At 42.1% G+C, this 24,030-nt stretch overlaps 1 protein-coding gene across 14 annotated transcripts in view; it reads right to left on the bottom strand.

Annotated features, from left to right (window-relative positions):
* Window positions 1–24,030, bottom strand: part of ncam1a (neural cell adhesion molecule 1a) — a 383,668-nt gene that overhangs the window by 77,959 nt on the left and 281,679 nt on the right. For 8 of the 14 annotated variants that reach the window (XM_061740349.1, XM_061740348.1, XM_061740352.1 and 5 more), the window contains exons 5-9: window positions 20,665–20,802; window positions 17,926–18,043; window positions 12,453–12,613; window positions 9,940–10,082; window positions 6,537–6,566 (exon numbers count right to left, since the gene is read on the bottom strand). In XM_061740349.1, coding sequence (XP_061596333.1) covers window positions 6,537–6,566; window positions 9,940–10,082; window positions 12,453–12,613; window positions 17,926–18,043; window positions 20,665–20,802 — 590 coding nt within the window. The remainder of the gene's footprint in view (window positions 1–6,536; window positions 6,567–9,939; window positions 10,083–12,452; window positions 12,614–17,925; window positions 18,044–20,664; window positions 20,803–24,030) is intronic. The other 6 variants (XM_061740350.1, XM_061740351.1, XM_061740355.1 and 3 more) reach the window with 1 other exon arrangement.

Raw genomic sequence — 24,030 nt, 5'->3', positions numbered from 1 at the left:
TCTGCATCTTTTCAATGTGAGCACCTCAGTAACAAAAGAGAGGTTTTTCCAGCATATTCTCTGTGTTTCAAACTGCCCCAGCAGCACCTGAGAACGGTTAGACTATCCCTGGCAGAGTCAGCAACCGTAAAAAGAGAAAAAAATACAAATGCAGGGCTGGTTAGTGATGTGCAGCCTGCTGCGGTGCAGTGATTACCTCTTCTGCCGTTTAGCAGGCTGGCTGCAGGCTGGCTGCAGGTTTACAGCGGACGTAATTGCTTCTAGAGCAGGATAATTGCAGTTGAGACAAATGGACTGTTAAATGTTGCTTTTATTTTCATTAGCAGATCACATTTATGAGACTCTCCGCTTCGCTGAAAGGGCTGCTGTGACAATCTGCAAAGCTTTGCACAGGTACGGCGCAGGTACGTGCATGCTTTGTCTTCAAGCCTGATCTTTACTCTGCATCTCGGTGCAGATATTACCTTTTCTAATGCAGTTTTTGTCAATTCGAATCATTTCAAGTGTTATATTGAGCTAAAAATGTGAGACCTACACCAGCAACGGTCTTAGGGAAGAAATGAGACCTAAATATCCCTAAATCTATAATCCGAATATAGGTAATGAGGTTAAACTGGAGGTGAGGGCTTACAGAAAGCGTCATATGATCGTGGTCATGACCACAGATGGCAACATCCAGGACCGACACTGTTCCTGCTGTGCACACTGAATTTATTCATTTATAAGAAGTCCAGTTTTGACGGCAGGACATCAAATCTCTTATTTGTCGTCTAGCGTGAGATCTGAAGTTTTGGTGACATAAGCTAGCCAACACAGGAGAGTTCAGGAGTCTTACGATGGAGCTGAAACCTACAGATGTTCAACTTCTGGTCCCTGTGGAACTGTGGAACCGGTTATTTGCTGCAAATTGCATTCTGATGTTTATTGCTCGGACGCGCCTGGGACCAGTTCAGCAGACACCCATAAGGATCCTGGTAACCTAAATCAGCTGTTGGACCACTACAACCAGATCTGGAGTCAGGCAGCGAATCGTTACCTGTGAAAAGTCGACGCGGCTAATAATGGAGGCGCGACCCTGAAATCTCAGGCTGTTATAAAACAACAGCTTTTCTTCCCTCTGGGCAGCTCGGGGTTCACACCGACGGGGGACATGCATCTTCCTCCCAGCTGCCGCGACTGTTTGTTAATAATTCAGGCCTTCCCCGTGCCTCGCTGTTTACGTTTTATAAATAATTGAATGATGTTTGTTGTATTAGGATTGTGGCCTGAGTGGTTATTCTTTCCGGCGCCGGGTGCTGCATGAGCAGAAGTATTCCAGCTGTTTACCGACAGTTCCAAGGAGTGTCCTGGAACATTTGGAAAGGGCAGCATTAATCTTGTCAAACAGTGAAACAGGAGCGGCCGCGATGTTAGAAGTTAAACAGCCAAAGGTTAATGGAAAAAAATAAATTAATAATAAAACCGCAGAAGAAGAAGGCAGGTGAATAGGCAAGGATCTGAAGAGGGTTCGCTCTTTAACTGCAGTGAATAACGTTAACTTCACCGCTGCAACTCGTCGTCACATTGATGGGTTGGGGGGGGGGGGGGCGACTCCTCTGCTCTGTTGGGCGGAAACAAAATGTAATGTCATGTAACCTGCTGAAACTCGTGTTCTGCCTGTAAAAGAGCTGCATGAATGACTTTGGTCCAATCTGTCAGAACTGGAAACAGCTGGAGGGGACCCGGGTTCCAGAAAGCATGAAATTAGGCATGTTATTTAGACTTTTATAGCTCAAAACAACTAAAGAGGAAAAAAGGAACCTGAATGCTTCTGATGATTTATTGCAGTCCAGCCACAGTTTAGATTAGCTTTTTTTTTTTTTTATTTTACTAATCCCAGTTCCCAGTTTGAGGAAAGACTGAGAAAACAGCAATCTGGAAACACTTCCCGTCTTCTTAAGGCTTACTCTGTCTCTTATGTTCTTTACATGACTTCTGATTGAAGTGTTCAAAGCAGCTAATTATTTATTTCAAAGATCAAGTGTCCAGAACATCCAGGTTGAAACCAAAATGAAAAATGACCGCAGTCCCTCTACTGACCACTATGGTCTGGATCCAACACTGAGCTCATCTCCATTGACCTCAATGTTAAAGGTATTGTGACATCATTTTTAACATGCTTTTAACACTATTAAAAGTCTTGGCCAACATCCCTCAAATGTGTCTAAAAGAGTGTAACAAGAAAAACTTCACTCTAGTACTCCATTCCTGGCTTTTTATGACAGTGTTTTGTTGCGCCGTGAAAAACGCTTCTTTTTCCCCCTTTCCTGTCAATCATTGCGCCGCTCCTCCTCCAAACCTCCTCCAACCCAAGCCATACGCTCACAGCGGCGTCGGAGAGTTAAGCCGGGAGCGACAGGCGAAGCATGCACGGAAAAGCAGCAGGGCGAACCACAGCAAACAATCATAAAAATAAAGGCATGCAAGCAGCAGTGTCCCCTTATCTTAAGTCCAGTCAGTGGCCGCGGGTCTTCTTAGCAGTTTTCCTCCGGTGATTAGAACAGAAGAGGCTCTAAACAGCTCCGTGTTAAGCCTGATTTATGGTTCCGCGTTAAATCGACGCAGAGCCTGCGCCGTAGGGTTCAGCGTCAGTGCGCGTCGCCGCGTAACCCTACGCCGTAGGGTCTGCGTCGGTGTAACGCAGAACCATAAATCAGCCTTTATAGTGCGCTGGAGAGGAGAGGAGGCAGGGAGCTGGGTGGAGGGGGCGGTGATTTAGCGGGTCCGCCACCAAACCACATGCGCCATTTTTGCATAGTTATGCGGAAAATCCCAGAAAGCACACAATACACTGAATGTTAAAAGTTCGTTGTTTTTTGGGTGTAATTGATGTCAAGACACCCAACAAAACACAAAAAATCAAGAAAAATTTGTTTTTCATGTCACAATACCTTTAAACTGTTTTACATTACAGCAGGATAATGTGCCAGAAGCTGAAATTCGACTTGTGAAATACCGACGTGGTACCGCCCCCATGTGATCAGACGTGGTGTAGCTACATAGTGGTGCTTTTGGATTGATTTGAAATATTACCCATCAAAGATTCTATTATATTAAGCAATAATATCACAGGTTATTTGGTTCAGTAATTACTACTTAGGAGAAAGGCAGAGGTATTAAGAGCCAAATTCATCCTTTGTTTGTGTAGCCTCAATATTTTCACTTCATTTAGAGCCCTTGTTCTCTACGATCAGCTCAGTAATAATAAATGAATGTAACTCTGGAGTGTTGAGCACAGCCGGTACATGAAGATGTAGCTTTAGGAAGTGCTGAAACAGTTCAAAGTAAAGAGTTTCTGGATTCCAGGTCTTTTGGATCAACCTGATGGTGTCAACATTTCAAACTTCATAAACAGCACTATGAAGCTACACCCTCTACATGAAGCTGTGGGTTTTCTTTTGCTTTCTTACATTTATCAGCAGCATTTAGCCCGATTTTCTCTCCACAAATAAGCAATAACATAAAAAGCCAATTTTTGACGAGAACCCTCTCAGCGCCGTGTTCAGATCCCAGGTTATTTAGCATTCACATCACAGGATCAAAGGCTGCGCCTGCTGAAATGTCAGGCCGTTTTGCATTCTAACGTGCACTTATCAGTGAAATCAAGACAAAGTGGAACAGCTCTGCTTTTGTTTTAGGCAAAATAACCACTTTCACAGCACGTTCTATCACGTCATTAATCATAAATGCGCTTCAATTTTACTTCCAACAGACCCGAGTTTCGTCGGCATTTGCACAACAAATATGCAAACCTATCATCAGATCCTGACGCTTAGTCATTCAGACATTAAGCATCATTTAAAATATGAAGCTGTCTCTGTTTGGTTTATGCACAGCTCACAGTTAGAGCCCCCTAGTTGTCAGTGGAGGAACAGCGCTGCTATTTCAAAGTGATCCGAGCTGTCAGCCGTCAAAAGTTAAAATCGGAGCAACATAAATTGTATTTTAACAGAAAAACAAGCTTGAGAGGATTGTGTGTGTGTGATGTGTGAGTAATGGAGTTAACTTGTTAGAAACTGTCAGTTATCTTTAAAAGTATGAGTTAATGTTTCATCCGTGGCCAAGAGACTGCACGTGTCCCTCATCATCCTTCCTCATCGCTGGCTTTGATTTAGCTCCTAAAGATCTGAGAGATGTTACCAGACACAAGTCCATCCGCCCATGAGGTACCGATGCAGAAATGTCAGACACGTCTCTAAAAACCAAAGCCATCCACGTTCCAACAGGGTCTCGTCCGGGTGAAGCGAAGCAGTGCCACGAAACGCACAAACGAGGCCCCAGGTGACCCGTAGAGCCTGCTACCGTGACAACGGATTATGATGCAGACACATGCGGCCTCCTGGCCCATGAGAAGGAGATGCCATCGTGTTAAGAGTGTTCCAGTCACAACCAAGACTTGACAGAGCAGAGAGTGTTTTTCAGTGGGCCGTGGACTCGCTGATCCGTTAATGCACAAGTCACTTTATAACCTCCATCTCGTTAAAGTGCAACTTGCAGTACCATATACACAGAAGGATTTGAGAAAATGTCAATGCACTTTATACAATGTAGAGAAAAAGAAACGGGTTCTTCTATACTGCATTGTGTTACGCAACGCCAGGGCTTCAGCACTCTAATGTAAGTGACAGGGAGGTTCTGCAGATGTGATGAGGTTCAGGGGCCTTGTTTTTCTGTTTTCATCCCTGTGCATATCATCTTTGTGAGTTTGCACAAACTCTGAGCTTCTGGGACGCCATTAAACAGTTTTGCTGACGCAGCAGAGCTATGTTTGCTGGGCAGGTGGGTTTGGGGCAGGTGAAGAGACGTTTCATAACAACAAAGGTGACCGTGGGTGGTATTTATTATCCTGTCCCTCCATGGTGGTTTTGTTCTGCGTATTGCAGTTTTTGAGTTGGTTTTTAGCTCTACTGGACTTGTGTGTTGGAGTCTTTAGAGACAGTATAAACTTCCTAACAACGTGTTCTCAGTTTGTGTAGGAATAACTTTGTAACAACAATCTTTATAATAATAATAATAAATTGTATTTATAGAGCGCATTTTCACCTGAAGAACAAGTCTCAAAGCGCTTACAATAAAGATTAGAAAAAAAAGAAAAATAGAAAAGAAAAATAAAAGAGAAAAAAATAAATAAATAAAATGAAATAAAAAAAAGCTAAATTAGCAAAAAAGCTTTTTAATAGCTTTATGACAGTGTGTACTCGACCTTGTGAGTGACTTTTACAACCGTTCACTCGATGAACTGTCTGTGAGTTCCACTTGGCGTGCGGAAAGAAACTCTCCGGACCACGCGTTGTGCTCCGTCTTCCTCTCCAGAAATGTCGAGTCTCGCCATTGGTGGCAGCGCCTCGTCCCACTGGCTCCAGCAGAAACACGCGATTTCTGCCGGTTTACACTCGTGCAGCGTTGCCTGGCAACACTACTGCTGCACCCAGGAGGTGGTGCTTCGGTAGAATACCTTTACTTACACGTATGTGTTTGTAAGGTCTTGCCACTTTGTTTACCTATTGATACTAATCCCGTCAGGAAAATAGTTTATATATTTTATTTCTCTTATTAGTCTTTTTTCGTTTGTAAATGTTTTTTTATCTGATTGATGGATTCATCTGATTCAATGAAAAGATGTATTGATCAATAGAGTATTTGATTACTGAAGGTATACGGAATCTTTATTAATCTTATAGTTCATTTTCCAGTTGTCTCCGTCTGTCCCCGTCTTTGACGCAACGTAAAGTAACATCACCGCTTCCTTAAGCTTCACATTGTGTCACTTGACTAACTGACAACCAGCTGATCTTTTGGTAGTGAGTCTTAGTTTGTTCTTTTTTAATACTCCAACATCATAAAAACCACACTTGAGTCTTGATTGTTAGTCTTGACTGTTAGCAACTGTTATCCATCATCGCTAACTCACCAGAAACGTATGTTCCTGGTCTCTCTCACAGCTAAAATACTCATAAACGTGGTCTTTAATCATGAATGTTGCCCATTTTTAAACTCGTCATGCATTCAGCGGTTCTACATTTCTTTTTTTTGGTGTGCAAATCTGTTTCACTAAAACTCTCTTTTCTAAATTCTTGCTGGGTGTACCTTAAAGTCCCCTGTTATCCTGCAAGTTGCACTTCAATGATTAGAGTTAATCAGACCGTAGGGCAGGAAATGGCAAAAGAAAAGGGGAAACAAGCGACTACTCTGAGTTACTGTGACTATCTGCCCATCTCAAGACGAGATATGTCAACAATAATCACGATAATGACTAGGGACAAGTAAATAGGGCTATTCTAAATGAGGACGGGAACAAAGTGGATTAAATGAACTGTACTAACGTGTCTAATATCTTAAACATTCAGACTGCATCTATAATCTAGACTAGAGCACATAAAATTTGGGTTAAATCACAACACTTCTGCTCTGCAATTAAAAACGAAAACAGGGGAAGGGGAGAGTGTGAGTCTGAGCTATGGCGACTAGATTCAGGCCACGGTATTTAGTAGCCATACCTCGTATTTGTCTGGTCGCGTCCAAGAAGCCTAAAGAGGACAAAAAAAGAGGAAGCAAACACAAACATGGATACAGCAGAGGAAGATCCACAGAGATGAGCAATAATGTAGTGACTGTAGGACCACATGAATAGCGTGGAACCCCGTCCCATGAAACACAAACTCATTACATTGTTGTCTGTTATTATCGAGGAGTGCTTTTTCTGCCTTGACAGTTGTTTTTTTTTGCACCAATTTCAGTAAGTTTCACTTTGCAGGTAATTTGAAATATTGAACTGGGTTTGGTATCTTAGGAAACACAGTTTTTGCTAGTTTCGTTTGTAGTTATACCCACGGGCTAACAAGATAAAACACGAGGACATCGAAGAGAAAGAAAAACAGACTGGTTTGATGAGATAAACACGGAGCTGAGATGGTTCCTGTGGTTCTGTTGGCTGTGTTTGCATGAAATGCCAAGTTGGCTATGAATCTGAAGAGACTCAAACTGGAAGGGGAGACCAGGAGGAGTGTATGTCATCTTCTGCACACGGCATACCCAATCAGGACCGTGACAAGCCCTCCTCCCTTTTTTTTGGGGAGGGCTGGGCTGAAGTAACTAACCAAAAGGGGACTTGCTACAGAAGTTCCTGGTAATGGTCAAGGTCCTATAAAACTATCCTGGACCCAGCTAAAGTTGGGAACCCTTCTTTTGTTCATCTCACTTTCTTAAATTTAAGGGATTAAAGCATAATACATGGCCAGCAGTTTCGCAAGCATACATAGTAATGAGGATTTAGGCCAAAGAGCCTCTGGGAGTCACGATCAAAGTGAAAAAGACTATTGTGGTGCTTGATAAATATGAACTGGCATCAAAATTGCATAATGGGGGCATTTAAGGAGAGATCAGGACCTCACACTTGGCAGCTCGTCTGTTGGGGAACAAACAGAACCGGCCGAAATGCCAGACTGGTGCACATTTTCCAAAACACAGCATGGAGCCTGCTCAGTTGGTTATTAATTAATGTGCTGTAACATGAGAGAATTTGGAGGAACACAGAGGAAAACAAGGCATCTAGGGAATTGGTTTTTCCTGATAATCGCCTTTTCTGATCAGCGTCCTCCATCTCTGGTTCACACTCTCATTCAGGTGCTTCTAACACACAGATTTAAATCTGCTACTGCAGGAGTGAACGTGAATGCACACTGAAGCCTCTTCATTAGAAATGAAACAATGACACTATCAGAGTACTTCTTATCTTTTTTCAAAAGTCAAATATATTAGAAAGAAGCTGTAGCATTTCTGATAAACGGCCTCTGCCACCTCGCTCTGTTACGAATATGCCAGAGCTTTTCTCATGTCTCAGCCACGATGCAGAACTCCAGCGACAGAGGACGGACGATAGAAATCGGATGATAATGAAGATCCAATAAAAATTAAAGGGCTATTAGCAAATGATCAGTGGGATTTTATCGAAAACAAATACATGAAACCGAAATCAGCCTGACACTGATAGATAGTAGAGAGAGGGGGCCGACGATGGGCTGTGAATGGGAGACATTTGTTGACAACTGTGAATGCTGATAGAATAGGAAAGTCCTGTCGTGCAGGCGGGAGATAAGATTCAGAACTTGCAGAGCCGCCTTGAATGCATCCACTCATTGGCAGTGATGAATTGCACGGTTAATAGCGGAAAACTAGCGATGTTTTAGCCAAATCAATTTCACTAATTTATTTTGGTTTTTCTTCCAGAACAAATGTGGGCCGATGAAGAGTTGCGTTTGAAGCACGGCTGCCAAGTAATGCTGCATCCACCCCTGTTAATTACTTCCAACTGTGTGGGTCTTGGTCCCTTTGTGGATTTTAATTATTAAAAACTCATAAAGAATTTATATTTATGTATAATTTGAAGTGGCAACAATGACAGAATGCTTTAACCATTCCATGGATCGATGGATCGTCAGCGATGTACCAGTTCACAGAGCGTGAGCGCTAAAGTAGGCCAGCATGGCCCGAACCTCCTGCAACTGAGCTGTTTCACATCCTTCGGGACTTAACAGGGCAGATGCTTTCTGTGCATTTACAGTCTGCACCTCTAAGAATAGCACGTATTGCTACACGCTTGGATCCTTTCAGGCATCTACAGCAGGGCAACAGCTCTCGCTTCACTCTCGTTCCAGTGTTTTTCCATAACTTCTCATGATCTGGTGTCTTTATAGTATGGAGGCCGTAGGAACCGTTGGAACATGTAGAAATGGCACAGTAGGTGCACAGCTAGCGTTATGGTTAACAATAAAGGTGTGATGGATGATGTACACCAAGGACATTTCTTTATCTCCGTCTTGCTGCAGAAGTCCCGAGGCCACCGATCAGTCCACAACTCTGACTATTTTTGTTATTAAAAGTATATGGAAGTCACACAGCTTTCTCCGTTCTTCGTCCATTCCCACTTTTAGTACATCTAAGTACATTTCCGTCATATATTTGACCTTCGTAGGCTTCCAATGTGGGGCTCATCCCTCTGAAACCAGAAGGGACAAATGCCATTTGCCCAACTCAAGCTCAAGCTCAGCCTGAACCCAGAAAGTCCAAGATCAACCCAGACGAGGTCCGTGCCGACGTGCTGGGACATCCTCAGACCTCCATCACATCTCTTTGCTCCAGCTCAGTGTTACCTCCAAGGCTCATGAAGGAAAATTACGATTCACACAAAAGAAACATGCTTAATCCTGATTTGGTGTATTTCTATCATATCTATTTTAAAGAAAAAAAAAAGCAATTTCACTCAAATAACTACAACCTTTTAGTTTTTGTAAGCTTGCTAGCACTTATTTCTTCATTGCCTGTCCACTGAGCATTTCTCCCTGGAAGTTAATATTGAAAGACTATATATACTACATTAACAGCAATGGTGCGTGTCACAGTAGCATCTGGAAATTGGGTTTATAACAAACTGCACACTCTTCCTTCGAGCATCCTTGATTGAAAAAGTAAAATTATTTAACGGGAGACAGTTACAATTTTAGAGAGACTCCCGACTGCTACACAAGCAAAACAAAAGTATTCACTATGAAGTTTTTACACGAAGTTTGAGGTGATTGCACAGCTGGATGGTTATTTATGATCTGTGATGGTAAATAAATGGGAATATACTTAACAGAAAAAAATTAGATACCTGTTTTAATCCAATACATGACATTTTAGAAGATATTTGCTCAAATATTAAGTCGAATTTAATGGAATATCAAATGTGCCACGTTTGCTTTTAATATGCGGAGACTATCGGGTGATTTGAGCCCTATTATCCGTCAAATTATAGACAGTGATGGGTTTAAAGGCCTTCTGTGCTTTACAGTTGGATTCAGTCACAGCTGAGACTCAGGAGAGGCTCAGCGTATGTAGACGAGGATTAAGATCCAGCATTACCTGCTCTCCCTCGGTAAAGACCCTGTTTCCAAAACTCCAGGAGATCGTGGGTGTGGGATCACCTGACGCCTCACACGTCAGGACGACTTGCTCGTCAAATTCCGAGGCAGTCTGGTTGTTCAGGAAAGTAATCTTGGGTTGCACTGAAAACAGAAGAGAGTGATTATCAAACACGTTTGTAATAAATACTGATCAGGATATATCAAAAGCGTTCATCCAGAAATTTTATTTGTTACTGTCGACTAGAGTTTCACAGTAAATGTCCTTGGACGCTTTCATTGTTCGTCCAAAACATTTTTTTTAAAACTTTGTTTATTAGATTTTTTGCACAAGAATTGCACAGACACACCTCTTTGTCAATGTAAGATAAGTATAATACACTGTACAGTCTTATAAAGGAAAAAACAACACACAAACAAAAACAAAAAATAAACCAAAAACACACATAAAAAAGAACTAAGACAAACACACAAACAACCTCAAGCCAGTCCCAAAACGTGTGTAATAATGTTATTGAGAAGGCAGTGCACTAGTCACAATGCTCAAAATGTAACACATGAAAACCAAGAGAAAAGAAGAAAAAAAAGCGATGACTACATAAGCAGATGAACAGATAAATAATAGTAGAAAAGGATATACCATAAAACAAGAAAACAAAAAGAAAATGAGTCTGGGACAGAAGAAAGGTCCATATGTCCAGCCAATCCGGTCCCCATAACTGTGCAAATTTATCAGGGGATCCCCGCAGAGAGAAGCCTAATCTTTTCCAGTTTTAAACAATATAGAACATCCCTTAGCCAATGGATATGAGACGGAGGCAGTTGTGATTTCCATTTAAGCAAAATGACCCTCCTGGCCAACATACTCAGGAAGGCCAAACAATCCCTCTGTGAGGGGGACAAAGATGCAAAACCAGAAAACAGCCCAAACAAAGCACACTTGGCAACTGGATCGATTCTCCTTCCAATGACTCGAGTCCAAAGCATCCTTTTTTTTAAATCAAAATTAATTTTCATCTTCGGGGCATCAATTATTGACTTTCTGTCAAATCTCCTGGTATCTCTGAGTTGCACATTAACGTATCTGACCTGAATACTTCTTTACTGTTTACCATCCATCCGTCCATGCATTCAACCATGCATGCATCCATCCATCCATCCATCCAACCCTCCATCCATACATGTATCCAACCATGCATCCAACCCTCCATCCATCCATCTATCCATACACAGCCAACCCTCCATCCATCCATGTATCCAACCACCCATTTCAAGGTCAACAATGTTAGCTCTCTGTTCACATTTCTGCAGACGCCACACCATTCTCATTCCCTACACACTCGGCTGCAAACCGCTCCAGTAAGAGTTGACGATCACGGCACGATGAAGCCAACGATGACGGACCACATTGTCTGCAAAACCGGAGATGGAGTCCTAAGCGACCAAACTAAACCCCCCTCTGTTCCTCAGCTCTACGTCCTCAGCTCTACTTAAAAAAAACTAAAAACTCTTTCAAATCAGTCAAACTCCCAAACTCTAACCTCAGATGTTTAGAGACCGAGTAGCTTGTAGGAATGGACACAGTAGCACCCAGGAGCATCCTGTCCATAGAACACCCTGCACCACACCGATCTGTTCTTAGATCTCCTGTCTCATCGCAAATAAGACTAGAGTTCAAAACCATCTTGGGGTGTCCAAGAGCTTCGTCAGACGGTTCGGCCGTCAGACGGTTCGGCCGTCAGACGGTTCGGTTCTCTGATGGGCTGCCATCCAATAACACTCAGTTCCATCTACACCCATTGGGACCAAGCGCTGGAAATCAAATCCAGATGTAGGATGTCCATTGGCATCTATTTCTGGACATTTTAGGGCTTAATGTGGTCGGCTCATCATTGCCCCTATTTAGACCAAAAAGAGGACACTCTGTATTGGTGAGCATTTAGTTCATCTGCTTTTCACATTTCACTTTTCAACCAAAATCAAAACATCGTTCAGATGTCTGTAATGTTGTCTTATAAACATCTTTTCAATGTAATTTACCTCAGAGGGAGTTCTTTCTATCAAACAGCAAAATAATTAGGAAGGTTAGCCAAACTAAATGTGCCTGTTTTGTCTCCACAAAATAAACTTTTAGATCACTTTCAGGTAATTCCTGATTCAAAGTAGCAAATTAGACAGACAGTATTTAGCTTACTGTGGTAATGTATTAAAAAAAGGCTTTATTAGAGGTTGGATTTCATACCTCATTGACCGTTAATGGAGCCACAAGCACATAATAACATAATTTCCTCATAAAGAAAAGCATTTTCTGATGTGTTTTTAAATGCCCTAAAGGATGTATTAATTACTTTTTAATAGGACTTCCTGTGTGCATCATGCTGCGTATGGCTACTCAGTTGCTGGAAGTGCTTAAAGCCTACAGGAAATGTTCCTCGGTGCCACAGGAGGAGCTGGAGAGGCAAGACCTTTAATTAAAGCAAACACCTACAGTAGGCAATGTAGATATTCTCTTACCGAACACGTTCAGGCTGACTTCCTCCGTCTTCTCTCCCGCCTTGTTCTTTGCCTTGCAAACGTAATCTCCTTCATCCACCTTCGTGACATCTTTTATAATCAACTCAGAGCCGTCTTCGTTAAGGCTGTATTTTTCACCCGTCTCAAGGTCGACATTGTTGCTGTAGCGGAGAGAAAGGGAGAAGATGAGGGCTCACACGTTTTGTTCTCTACTGCTAGTATCTTTTAAAGCATCACATTTCCAAATGGCGAGGGTCAGCTCTGTTCATTTCTGTTAAATTCTGTCAGCTGTTTCAGACTGCGCTGCTCGGTCTGCAGCCTGTTGCAGATGTTCTGTCACAACCCAAGTCTGGTTCAATGGTCGAGTTTTATCAGCGCTTTTATCCGTTGAGTATCCAGGAGCATGTTCTGATCTCTACAAGACTCCAGAAAGACGGACCGTAGTGGGGCAGGAGGACTCAAGGCACTTCTGAACAACCGGAGATGCCATTCTCAACTACGAAGTAGCAACTCTGCACCCTGGATGTTGAACTGAAGGTTAATAAATATAAACTAGAAAATTTCTGGAAATTTTGATATGGGCATTCCCTACTGCCCATTCCTCCCCTCTCGCTGCTTTGGTTTGGGCCTGTAGTGTTTGTGTTCGGGGTGGTTCAGTTTGAGGTTTTTATGGTTGTATTGCATTCATTCCTGTGCTCCCCGCGGGGGCTGTGGTTTAGGGTTGTTAATAAACCACAGCCCCTGCTTCGGGGTGGTGTGGTTTAGGGTGATTAATAATGGCCAAGAAGTAGTTTAGGGTTGTTAATAAACCGTTAAAGGTTGTTAATAAACCTTTGGGGATGGGGCCATTTGGCAGGCATTTTGATTTAAAATTTACGTAAGTCACAGCTGCATGAATTTTGAATATGTTGTAGTCCACAGCGAGGCGAGTTTTGAAACATTTGAATCATGTCCCTACGATAAGCTGTTGCCTAGCAACAAGCGTCCAAAGTCAAATGGACATTTCTTCTTTATTGAAAGTTTAATATCTCAAAAACTGTAATAATTGGCTTAATGAGGTTGAAAGATCTTTTGTTCCGAAGTGAACCGAGTCTGGAAACATTTGAATGATGTCTCTACGATAAAGTTCGGCCGACCAATAAGCCTCCGAATTTCCACCTTTATTTCCGCTTCTTGGCTTCTAGCGTTGCCACGGTAACGCTTTTACTGAGAAAAGTAATGCCCATCGAAGCACGATGGAAACGCATCTAAAGATGTATGCAATGTGTGCGTGCACATTTCAATTCAGGCTACATTAACGGATAGGTTTTTTTTTCACCATGGTAAAAACCCCCAAATTGGGCCATTTGGCATGGATTTTGACTAAAAATTTCCTTAAATCACAGCTTCATGAAATTTGAATATGTTGAAGTCCACAGCGTGCCGAGTCGGGGAACATTTGTACGATGTCTCTACGATAACCTGTTGCCTAGCAACAAGCGTCCAAAGTGAAATGGAAATTTTTTTTAAATTGAAAGTTATATCGAAAAAACCGTAATAATTGGCATAATGAGGTTGTATGGTCCTTTAGTGCCAATCGGGCCGAGTGTTGGAAAGTTTGAACTACATGTAGCCTATGTCTCTACGATAAAGTTCGGCCGAGCAATAAGGGTCCGAATTTTCGCCTTTTTTTGTAGCATTGCCACGGTAACAGTTTTGACTGAGAAAAGTAATGCCCATCGAGGCACGATTGAGACGCATCTAACGATATATGCCATGCATGGGCGGTTCGGGACGCATTAACGGACGAAAAAAGCGTGCGGAATAAGAAGAAAAGGGGAATCCTTTTCTGTATACTAATATATCGCCTTCATTTTCATGTTTTTCCCTGTTTTTTCGGGCGTGTTTTATTTTTTGGGGATTTTTATTTTCCATATCAGAGCAGGGTCATGCTCTACACCCGCTGGTGTACAGTGGGACTTTTGCGACTTTAGCTTGTTAGCAAAATGCTAGCAACATTGCCCTTTGGGCCGTTTTGGACAATTGTAATATGGTCATGCCACTACTTGGCATGCCCATAATAAAAAAATCCCATTTGAGAGAGTACTCCTCAGAAAACCAGTCCTGAACATTTGTTTGCTTGCTTGCTGTATCAGCATTCATGAAGCATCGTACAGGCGGTGAATGACAACCGTGTCAGCAGCCCTCACAAACCAGAACAAACAGAGCCTTTCTTATTTTTCGCTTCCTTACCCACGTGTTTCTGCAACAAACCTCACTATCTGTTCAGAGCGTCTTCAAGCATCTGTCTGAGCTGCCAGACGTACATCACACGGCAGCTTTGCTGCGCTGGCAACAGCTGCAAATAAAATCTGACTTCAATCATTTTATTTACTCCAGCTCTACAAAAATGCTTTATTTAAAAGGTTCCTCTCACAGCTATAGTGCTGCTGTGCTGCAAGACGCCGTACATTGATGCGACACAAATGCGGCACACCAGCATGAGAAGTAATGAAGTCTGGGTATTTTAAAGTCAGTCTTAATTATTCTCTGTGACTTCAGACTGACGAACAGTACCTCAGACAAACTAGGAAAGCTGACTAAGTATCCATTACCAGGTTTGAAAGCAGAGTGAAATCTGATTTTCTTAGTCATGAGAGTTCAATGTGTAGTCGGAGGCAGGATCGGGTTTCTTTTCTTAGCTACAAAAAGCTCTGGAGTTCTGGTCCAAAGTTAGTGTGCGACGAGACAAAACCACGCCTGGTGAGGTTTGCAGGAGTTTACTGTCTTGCTGTTTCAGCAATACTGATTCTCTGATAGTTTTCATCCCTTTCTTCTTTTTTTATTTTATTACAAATCCGTATGTTCCAACTTTTGTGTGGAAGTTGCAGCTCACAAACTTGGATGAATCCATACATTTTAATAAACGCTAATCCCAGCTTTTGTTTTCCATTTACAAGCAGCTGTGTTACCAGGTTTCAGATTCTCCGCAGCTCTGCTTGTGTTGCACAACAGATCTTTTTATATAAGCAGATCAAACTAGTATGAAATTTAAATGTGAGCACAAAAAAAGACACCTTGTCAAAATAACACCCAAAGCCTCTTTACACCTGTGACAGTCACGCAAATTATGTTTTCATGACTTTGCAGCTTCTCTCCCACACAGGAAGGCCAAAAAACATATTTGTGCCCTATTTACAACATTTAATGAATAAAGTAAAAGTCTGTTTGTCTGTCTGTCTGTCATTCTGCCGCTGGTGGTACCAAACAGGAAAATGCTAATAAGCTATGCTAATAAGGAAATGAAAATTAAAATAACATAATCTGTTCCCCTTCATCTTCTTTTTTTCATCTATAGGCTTTTAATTAAGTTTTAATACAAAGCCACAAATTAATTAAAACTGCAGCAAGTGCAACCTTGAAAGAATGGGACACGGAAACAATAAAGTACTTCTGGAAAGTCTTCGCAGAGCTTCGCGCTCTTCATATCCTGTTGTGTTACAGCCTCAATCCAACATGGATTCAATCAAATTTCAATTAATTTTCTCCAGCTATTTTACTCACAATACCCCATAATGACAAAGTATTAACAGCCATTGCCACGACACCCAGGATGGACCCGAGCTCAGGTGCAGCTGCTGCCACAGATCACCTGCGGTAAACCTGCTAGACCTGCATCAGGTCCAACAGTCGACAGGGCACAAGCCGAGCCATGAAGTCCAAAGAACCGTCTGTGGACCTCTGAGATGGACTTGCACTGAGGACCAAATACGTGGAAGTAGGGTTGCCACCTTTCAGAAATAGAAATAAGGGACGCCCTGATTTCAGCAGCGCAGGAGCCAAAAAAAAGCCCCAAAACTTCTAAACTGAATAAAAATGTGTTTATTGTATATGAAAAAACAAAATTCTTTGATTTAAAGTTTAAAGTGCTTTAATAGCATTGAACTTGCATGACTGTAGAGACAGACAACCATACTAGCAACTGAAATAGCATCCTATGCTACGTATGTCCACATCAGCCCAGATGTATAATATACATACAGGTGAAGAATATGGTGTAAAAGTTAATTTATTTCAATAATTCAACTAGAATATGGTGTAAAAGTTAATTTATTTCAATAATTCAACTAGAATATGGTGTAAAAGTTAATTTATTTCAATAATTCAACTAGAATATGGTGTAAAAGTTAATTTATTTCAATAATTCAACTAGAATATGGTGTAAAGGTTAATTTATTTCAATAATTCAACTAGAATATGGTGTAAAAGTTAACTTATTTCAATAATTCAACTAGAATATGGTGTAAAGGTTAATTTATTTCAATAATTCAACTAGAATATGGTGTAAAAGTTAATGAAAATACGGTACAAATCGTGTCCCGTATTAGTTCAATATGGGACGCAACATTTTGTTCTCAAATAAAGGACAATTCCGTATTTTACGGGACGGGTGGCAACCCTACGTGGAAGGGTCCAGAGAAGCTTTCCGCAGCATTGACAGTCCCAATGTGTGCAGTGAGTTCACTACCCGGCCCAACTCGGCCATCAAGGGAGCAGAGCCTCTGTCAGGGAGGAAACCGAGAACCTGATGGTGTTTCTCTGTGGACGGAGAAGATGCTTCCAGAAGGACAACCAGCTCTGCAGCACTCCACCAATCAGGCCCGTACGGCGCTGCACACCACCTGGTGAATACCATTCCTACAGGGAAGGAACTGGGGAGGGGAAGAGGAATGCAGCAACGCACAGCCCCGACCTTAATGAAAACCTGCTCCAGAGAGCTCTGGACCTCAGACTGGTTCATTTCCCAACAACGGCCCTCAACCCCCAGCCAAGATAAAGCAGAAGGGGCTGGCGGGAAAACTCTGAAGAAGAGTGGATGGCTGTGCCCCGACGCTCCCCATCCAACCTCACGGAGCTCGGGAGGTCCTGCAAAGAACACTCGGAAAAAGAGCCCACAATAGATGCTGGGACGCTTGTAGCACCGTCCTCCAGAAGACCCGAGGCTGTAAAGGTGATGAGGCTCTGAATACCTCCATATTTTATACATCTGAAAATATCATAAACAAAACAGAAAAAAAGAGAACATTTGCACTTTGTCATTATGGGATTATTGTGAGTAGATATTTGAGGAAGGAATTAATTTAATCCACTTTGCAAGTAGATTGTAGCATAAAATGATGAAATCTTGAAGCAGCGTGAACAGTGACAACGAATCAAAATACACAACAATTCAGATCAAACTGTTCAACTGTTTGTTCTTAGGAGTTTTAAACACATCAAATTGTACTTTCTTTTTGCATTTAATCTCATTTTGTTAAAAGTCCTTGGAGAGTTGGTGTGATTTTAAAGCTCAAACCACATCCCCCTTTCTGCCTATTTTCTTTCACCCGTTTGCTTTATTTCATGTTGTTTGTCCCATGTTCAGCTCTCCACTCGATCTGATCTGGAGTAAATCGGATCCCTGTGAACTAATCTGAACAGGTAAATGACGTACTGTGCCCAGGTCACGGTGGGTTCTGGGAAGCCATCTGCATCACAAGCCAGCAAAGCCGGGCTACCAATGTCTGCCGTCGCGTTGACCTCGGACTGCCTGGCCCGGATGGTGGGGAGCACTGAAAGAGAGGAAAAAAGCCGGACCTTAATAGATATGAATGTGCACAAATAAGAAAATACGACACCTGGGAACTAGTACAGGCAGCGCTTTGTGTACACGTCGCCTCACTTACTCCACCTCATCCGTCGATCTATTTCAGGGGCGAGAGGTACTCTTCTCCTGTGTCCCATGTGCCCGTGTACCTCATTCCCAGATCCACAAAGCACATGTAGACTGGTTGGGCAAATTCCCATGAACCCTCAAGCACTCTGCGGAGGGTGTAGAGCTGGTCCAGTGTTCCACGACCGGGACGAAAACCGCATTGTTCCTCCTGAATCCGAGGTTCAATTATCGGATGTATTCTCCTCTCCAGTAGTGATGCACCGATTGTTCGGTAACCGAAATTGTTCGGCCGAAAATGGCAAAAAAACACTTTCGGTGTTCGGTGGAATAAGTGGGAAAAAAACCGAACAATTAATAACGGCGTTGTAAAATAAGGAAATAGACTGGCCGCTCCGTCCCGTAACGTTGCACCACAAACATAAATCGTTGGCCAACCAAAAACTAACCCCATAAGAATTTTACCTAACATTCACCAGGAGGTGGAACCAAAACAACATAATGCTGGGAAATTTAAAAATGTTCAGTTTTTTATGTTCAATAAATATTTTCTACCTTGTAATTTTGTAAAAGATTTTTTTCTTTGAAAAGCCTAAATCAAATTTATTTGATTTATGCAATGGTGAAAAAATTGGCAAAATAAATGAAAAACTGTGAAGAACCATGTTCGGTATTGTTCGGTATTCGGCCAAGTGTTTATTATTATTTTCGGTTTCGGTTTCAGCCACAAATTTTCCTTTCGGTGCATCACTACTCTCCAGTACCCTGGCGTAGACGTTCCTGGGGAGGCTGAGAAGTGTGATCCCCCTACAGTTGGAACACACTCTCCGGTCCCCCTTTTTAAAAAGAGGGACCACCACGCCAGTTTTCCACTCCAGCGGTACTGTCCCCTTCCTCCATGCGCTGTCGCAGAGGCGTGTCAACCAAGACAGCCCTACGACATCCAGAGACTTGAGGTACTCAGGGCGGCTCTCATCCACCCCCGGTGCCACCGAGGAGCTTACGAACCACCTCAGTGACCTCGGCTTGGGTGATGGATGAGCACATCCCCGAGTCCACATTCTCTGTTTCCTCAGTGGAAGGCATGTCAGTCGGGTTGAGGAGATCCTCGAAGTATTCCTTCCACTGTCCGACGATGTCCCCAGTCGAGGTCAACAGCTCCCCACCCACACCGTAAATGGTGCCGGCAGAGTACTGCTTCCCCCTTCTGAGGCGCCGAACGGTCCGCCAGAATTTCCTCGAGGCCGACCGAAAGTCTTATTCCATGGCCCCACCAAAAACGAACCTCCTCAAAAAAACAGCTATGTATCGATCAATAACTTATTGGAACAGGTTACCACCCCATATTAATATAGTACAAAGTAAATTGTCATTTAAATATGCTATAAAGAAACACTTGTTGTCATTTACTACATGACTGGAGTGTTATTTTTTGTTTTGTTGTATTTGATTTTGTAGAGTGGATTATGATCATGTGTTCTTTGTAATTTAATACTGTGGAATGCATTACATTAATTATTTATAATATTTTTTTATAGAATAAATTGCAATCATGTATTTCATTTTCTATACTGCTCAGTAAAACCTTTGTATATCGTGTATTGTATATTGTATATTATGTATTGTATTTTCTTTTTATGTGTATGGACCCCAGGAAGAATAGCTGCTACTTAGGTAGTAGCTAATGGGGATCCTAATAAGCAAATAAACAAATAAACTCCTCCCAGACCCGAGTTTTCGCCTCCAGGACCGCCCGAGCTCCGGCTTGCTTGGCCTTCCGGTACCCATCTACTGCGTCAGGAGTCCCACAGGCTAACATATCCCGGTAGGACTCCTTCTTCAGTCTGACGGCATCCTTTAATTCCGGTGTCCACCACCGGGTTCTAGGATTGCCGCCACAACAGGCACCGGAGACCTTGCGTCCCTCTTTGCGCCCTCAAAATGGTTCTGAAGATGTTAGAGGAGGTTCATATCTCTTTGGCTAACGAGAGGGAAGCTAGTTCACGCTGAGATGGAGAACGGCTACAAAAGAGCAGTGTATAAGTGCAAAGCATTTATTTTCACTAGTTATTTAAAGCATTTAAAGCACAATAAGCATAACAGCCTTTGAAATTATTCATGAGCCCTCAGTCTTAATGGCTCTCTAGAAACTGTGGGTCTGTTTTTCCTCATTAACACACCTCCCTTTGTCTGTGCTTCCCTCGTTTCTTCGAGTGTGGTGAAACGCTTGGGTAGTAGGTGCAGAGTCACATTTAAATAACAGATGGAGCAGCGCGAGGGCAGTAAAAACACCTCATGCATGCTCAGGACGAAGAGGAAAGCTTGTTCATACAAGAGGAGAGGACACATATCAGAACAGCAGTAACCACATAAGCAGATAGATGTGAGGACATGAGCTGGGCAGATGAGGCGGCTAGCTCGTATCTTTCCTGAGACCCACAACTTAACCTTTAAAACCGTCTCCCAGAGTCACCTTCAATGCACCCCGGTTCGCTCCAGTGGTGGAGACTCAGCGCCTACCATTAACGATGACCGACATCGTCCTGAAGTCGATTTCTCCTCTGGCCATGACGCGAGCCTCGCAGGTGTATGGGCCCTCGTCCGTCTTCTTGATGCTTCGTATTTGCAGGTGGCCGTTCTCCAGGAAAGCGTATCGCACTAAAGGGAGAACGACAAGTATCAGGAAAAGTTCAACGTGCTCAGGCTTGCAGAATTATGCAGGCACAGAAAGCACAGTCAACTTATTATGCAGAGGTGCACAGATTAATGATGATGTACAGTATTTAATATACTTACACTTTACTACTTTGTGGATGTTTGAGTTTAGTCAAGTTCAAACATTAATGCCAAAGTGATTTACAATGGTGCAGAGGTTAGCACACCCACCACCTTTAATGCAATCCTTTTTGCATATAATTAGGGCTGTCATTTTAGCACGTTAATTAGATTAATTAATTACAAATCCTGTAATTAATTAGATTAATTTTTTTAATCGCCTAACAGCACTACATATAATATAACTTATAACTCAGGACTTTGTCATTAATTATGTAAATAAAGCAAAAACAATATAATCATATGAGCAACATGAAGCATCCCCATTATTTAGCGGGTTGGATCCAGCTTCAGCAGAAATAACTTGAATGAGTGGTTTCTTCATCTTCATCGTCTTCATTATCTTCTCACATTGTTGTGGAGGGGTGCTTCAGTTCTCAGTAATAATTCACAGCTCTCTCGTCGTCCCACCGCAGGTCTCTCATGGGGACGGGGGTCTGGCTTCACACAGTTGGCCACAGGAGACTTCATGGTCCACTCAAGGACTGTGCAGGTCCTGTGGCTTCAACACAACCCCAAGTCACCCCCCCTTCCACCACCATGCTTGACAGGTATTTGGTTTTCACCATATTCAGTGCCGCCCATAAAGATCAAGCAGTTTCACTTTGAACTCATCCATCCATGGGATATTGCCCCAGAAGTCTTTTTTTTAGATCTTAATCACGCTTCCATGTTCTCTGTAGATAGAAGACTCTCCTTCCTGGAAACCCTTCCTACCACCCACATGTGTTTAACATTTAACGTGTTCCTCAAGACCTGTTGAGTTTGACTTATTTACTATCCCTCTGAGAATCTCACGGTCTGATGCAGGGATGTCCACTCCTGGAAACACATCAAATTCCTCTCTTGTTTCCCACTTGTGGATATTTATTTTCACATTGTTAAACTTTTAAAACCCTTTTCAGATGGATTTGCAGCAACAATTCATCCACTTAAACCTTTGCTTATGTCTTTCTCTCTTGGCATTGTCTTATCACGCACTTTGATGCTCCAGAAACAGAAAACTGCCCAAACATTTGCTTTTACCGATGTCTGCACACCGGCTGGGGATTGGTTCATTGCTGATCGGGCTGTTCGATTTTGCCCAAAAATAAAATCTCAATTTTTTTCTCTCAAAATCCGATTTTCGATTACGATTACGATTATTTTGTGAATTGACAAAAGGCAAAGAAATGATTTCAAATATGCTGTTTTTTTATTGAACATTTGCCCCATTGGGCTTTAAGTGCAAACTTTGCTCTTATTAAACCAAAAATGAATGAATAAAGTGCAAATCTCTGTAAAATAAGTTGAAAAAAAGTTTTAAAAAATATAATAAAATATAAAGTTTTATCTCTGAAAAAAAAAATCAGCAAATCAGCACTTGCAAACATACAGTAAGTTATATTTCCAATTAAATAAAACAAGACATTTTCTAATGAAACTAAACTGGGTCTTTGCATGCTAAATAATAATGCAACCCATGAAGGAGGTAGAGGTGTGTAATGTCAGTCATTACATTTGCTATTCACATTTGCAAGTTTTTTGCAAGGAACACGAGCCGGTCTACCGCGTCTGGCTTGAGGGATGCCCGGTGGCACGTTACAACGCCCCCTCCCCACACTAAAGAGCCTCTCCGATGGGGCACTTGTCGCAGGTATTGAGAGGCATTTCCATCAATCATTAATATGTGTGCAGACAAGGTTAAAAAAAAAAAAAAAAAAAAAAAAAAAAATTTTTTTTTTTGAAAAATCGATTTTACAATTTTCACGTTTTAACATCGTTCTAATTACATAATCGCGATTCCGATTTAAAATCGATTAATCGAACAGCCCTAATTGCTGATGATGATTACAGGAACCTTTCGGCCTTAAATCCTATGGAAGCTTTAAGAGGGTACTTAGTACTGCCCACACATGTCTTTTTCAGTGTTTAATTCTGCACTTTTGTTACAAACTAACAGTGACAAGGTTGTATTTGCCTAAAGCTGAGATGCAGCACACTATGACTATCTTCATGTGTGCAGTTAATATTTAAATAAATCACTCAAAGGGAACAATAAAAAAAAAGAGAAGCAACAATTAACCCCGATAACCCCGCAGTATAACGCTTGATAAACTGTTTCACCTCTAATTAAGTGACAGAGAGCCGCTGCGTGCTGGCATGTTTATTAAAATCCAGGCTCAGACCTCATCACGCTCGAGTGTTTTTAGATAAGCATGGACAGAAAACACGTCAATATAAACGACCAGCATGTGTTTGAAATGTCAGTTACAGAGTAACGAGCGATGCCTTGTTGTCCTTCCATCCCTGGTTGTGACACCATCGCATGAAAAGAAGGATCCACTTACACGAATCAATACATCATCACAAAGAAACTATTCTATAGTTTTTCATGCAATGCCTTTCGCTCGGCGCTGGATTGTGTGTTTGGATCATTTCGATGTGCATGGACTGATTTTGGACCAAGTGTGCAGGAAAAATATACAGTTGAACACTACAAAGAAAATGTCTAATGTTCAAACTGATAAACTTTATTGCTTTTTTTGTTGTTGCAAATATTCACTCAATGTGAGTTTGGCGGCTGCAACATGTTCCAAAAAAGTTGGACATCTAAGTCTTGCAGGGTGGTGGATCCTGAGGTGTCGAGGACCACTGCTGTCACGGATGTGACCTCCAGGGCTCAGGAACATTCAGGAAAACTGCTGTCTGTTCACACAGTTCAAGTCAAATCTACCACGTATCAACACCACCCAGAAACAACGCTGGTTGCTCATCTGAGATGGACTGACGGGAAAGTGCGCAGCGGTCTGATGAGACCACGTTTCAAATGGTCCTCTGGGCTAAAGACAAAAAAGAACCATCCAGAGTGTTATCAGTGCAAAGTTCAAACACCAGCATCTCTGATAGTATGGACATGTGTTAATGCCCACGGCATCATGGGTAATTTGGATAACATTAATGCTGAGGGGTTCATACAGGTTTTGGAGCAACACGTTAGGGATGGGCGGTATGGACAAAAAGATTTATCACGATAATTTCTGGCATTTATCCCAATAACGATAAAAAAAA

Source organism: Cololabis saira, chromosome 14, assembly GCF_033807715.1.
Source record: "Cololabis saira isolate AMF1-May2022 chromosome 14, fColSai1.1, whole genome shotgun sequence".
Taxonomy (NCBI): Eukaryota; Metazoa; Chordata; class Actinopteri; order Beloniformes; family Belonidae; genus Cololabis; species Cololabis saira.
Note: the sequence above shows the minus strand (reverse complement) of the source record. Positions and strands in the feature narration are given on the sequence as shown.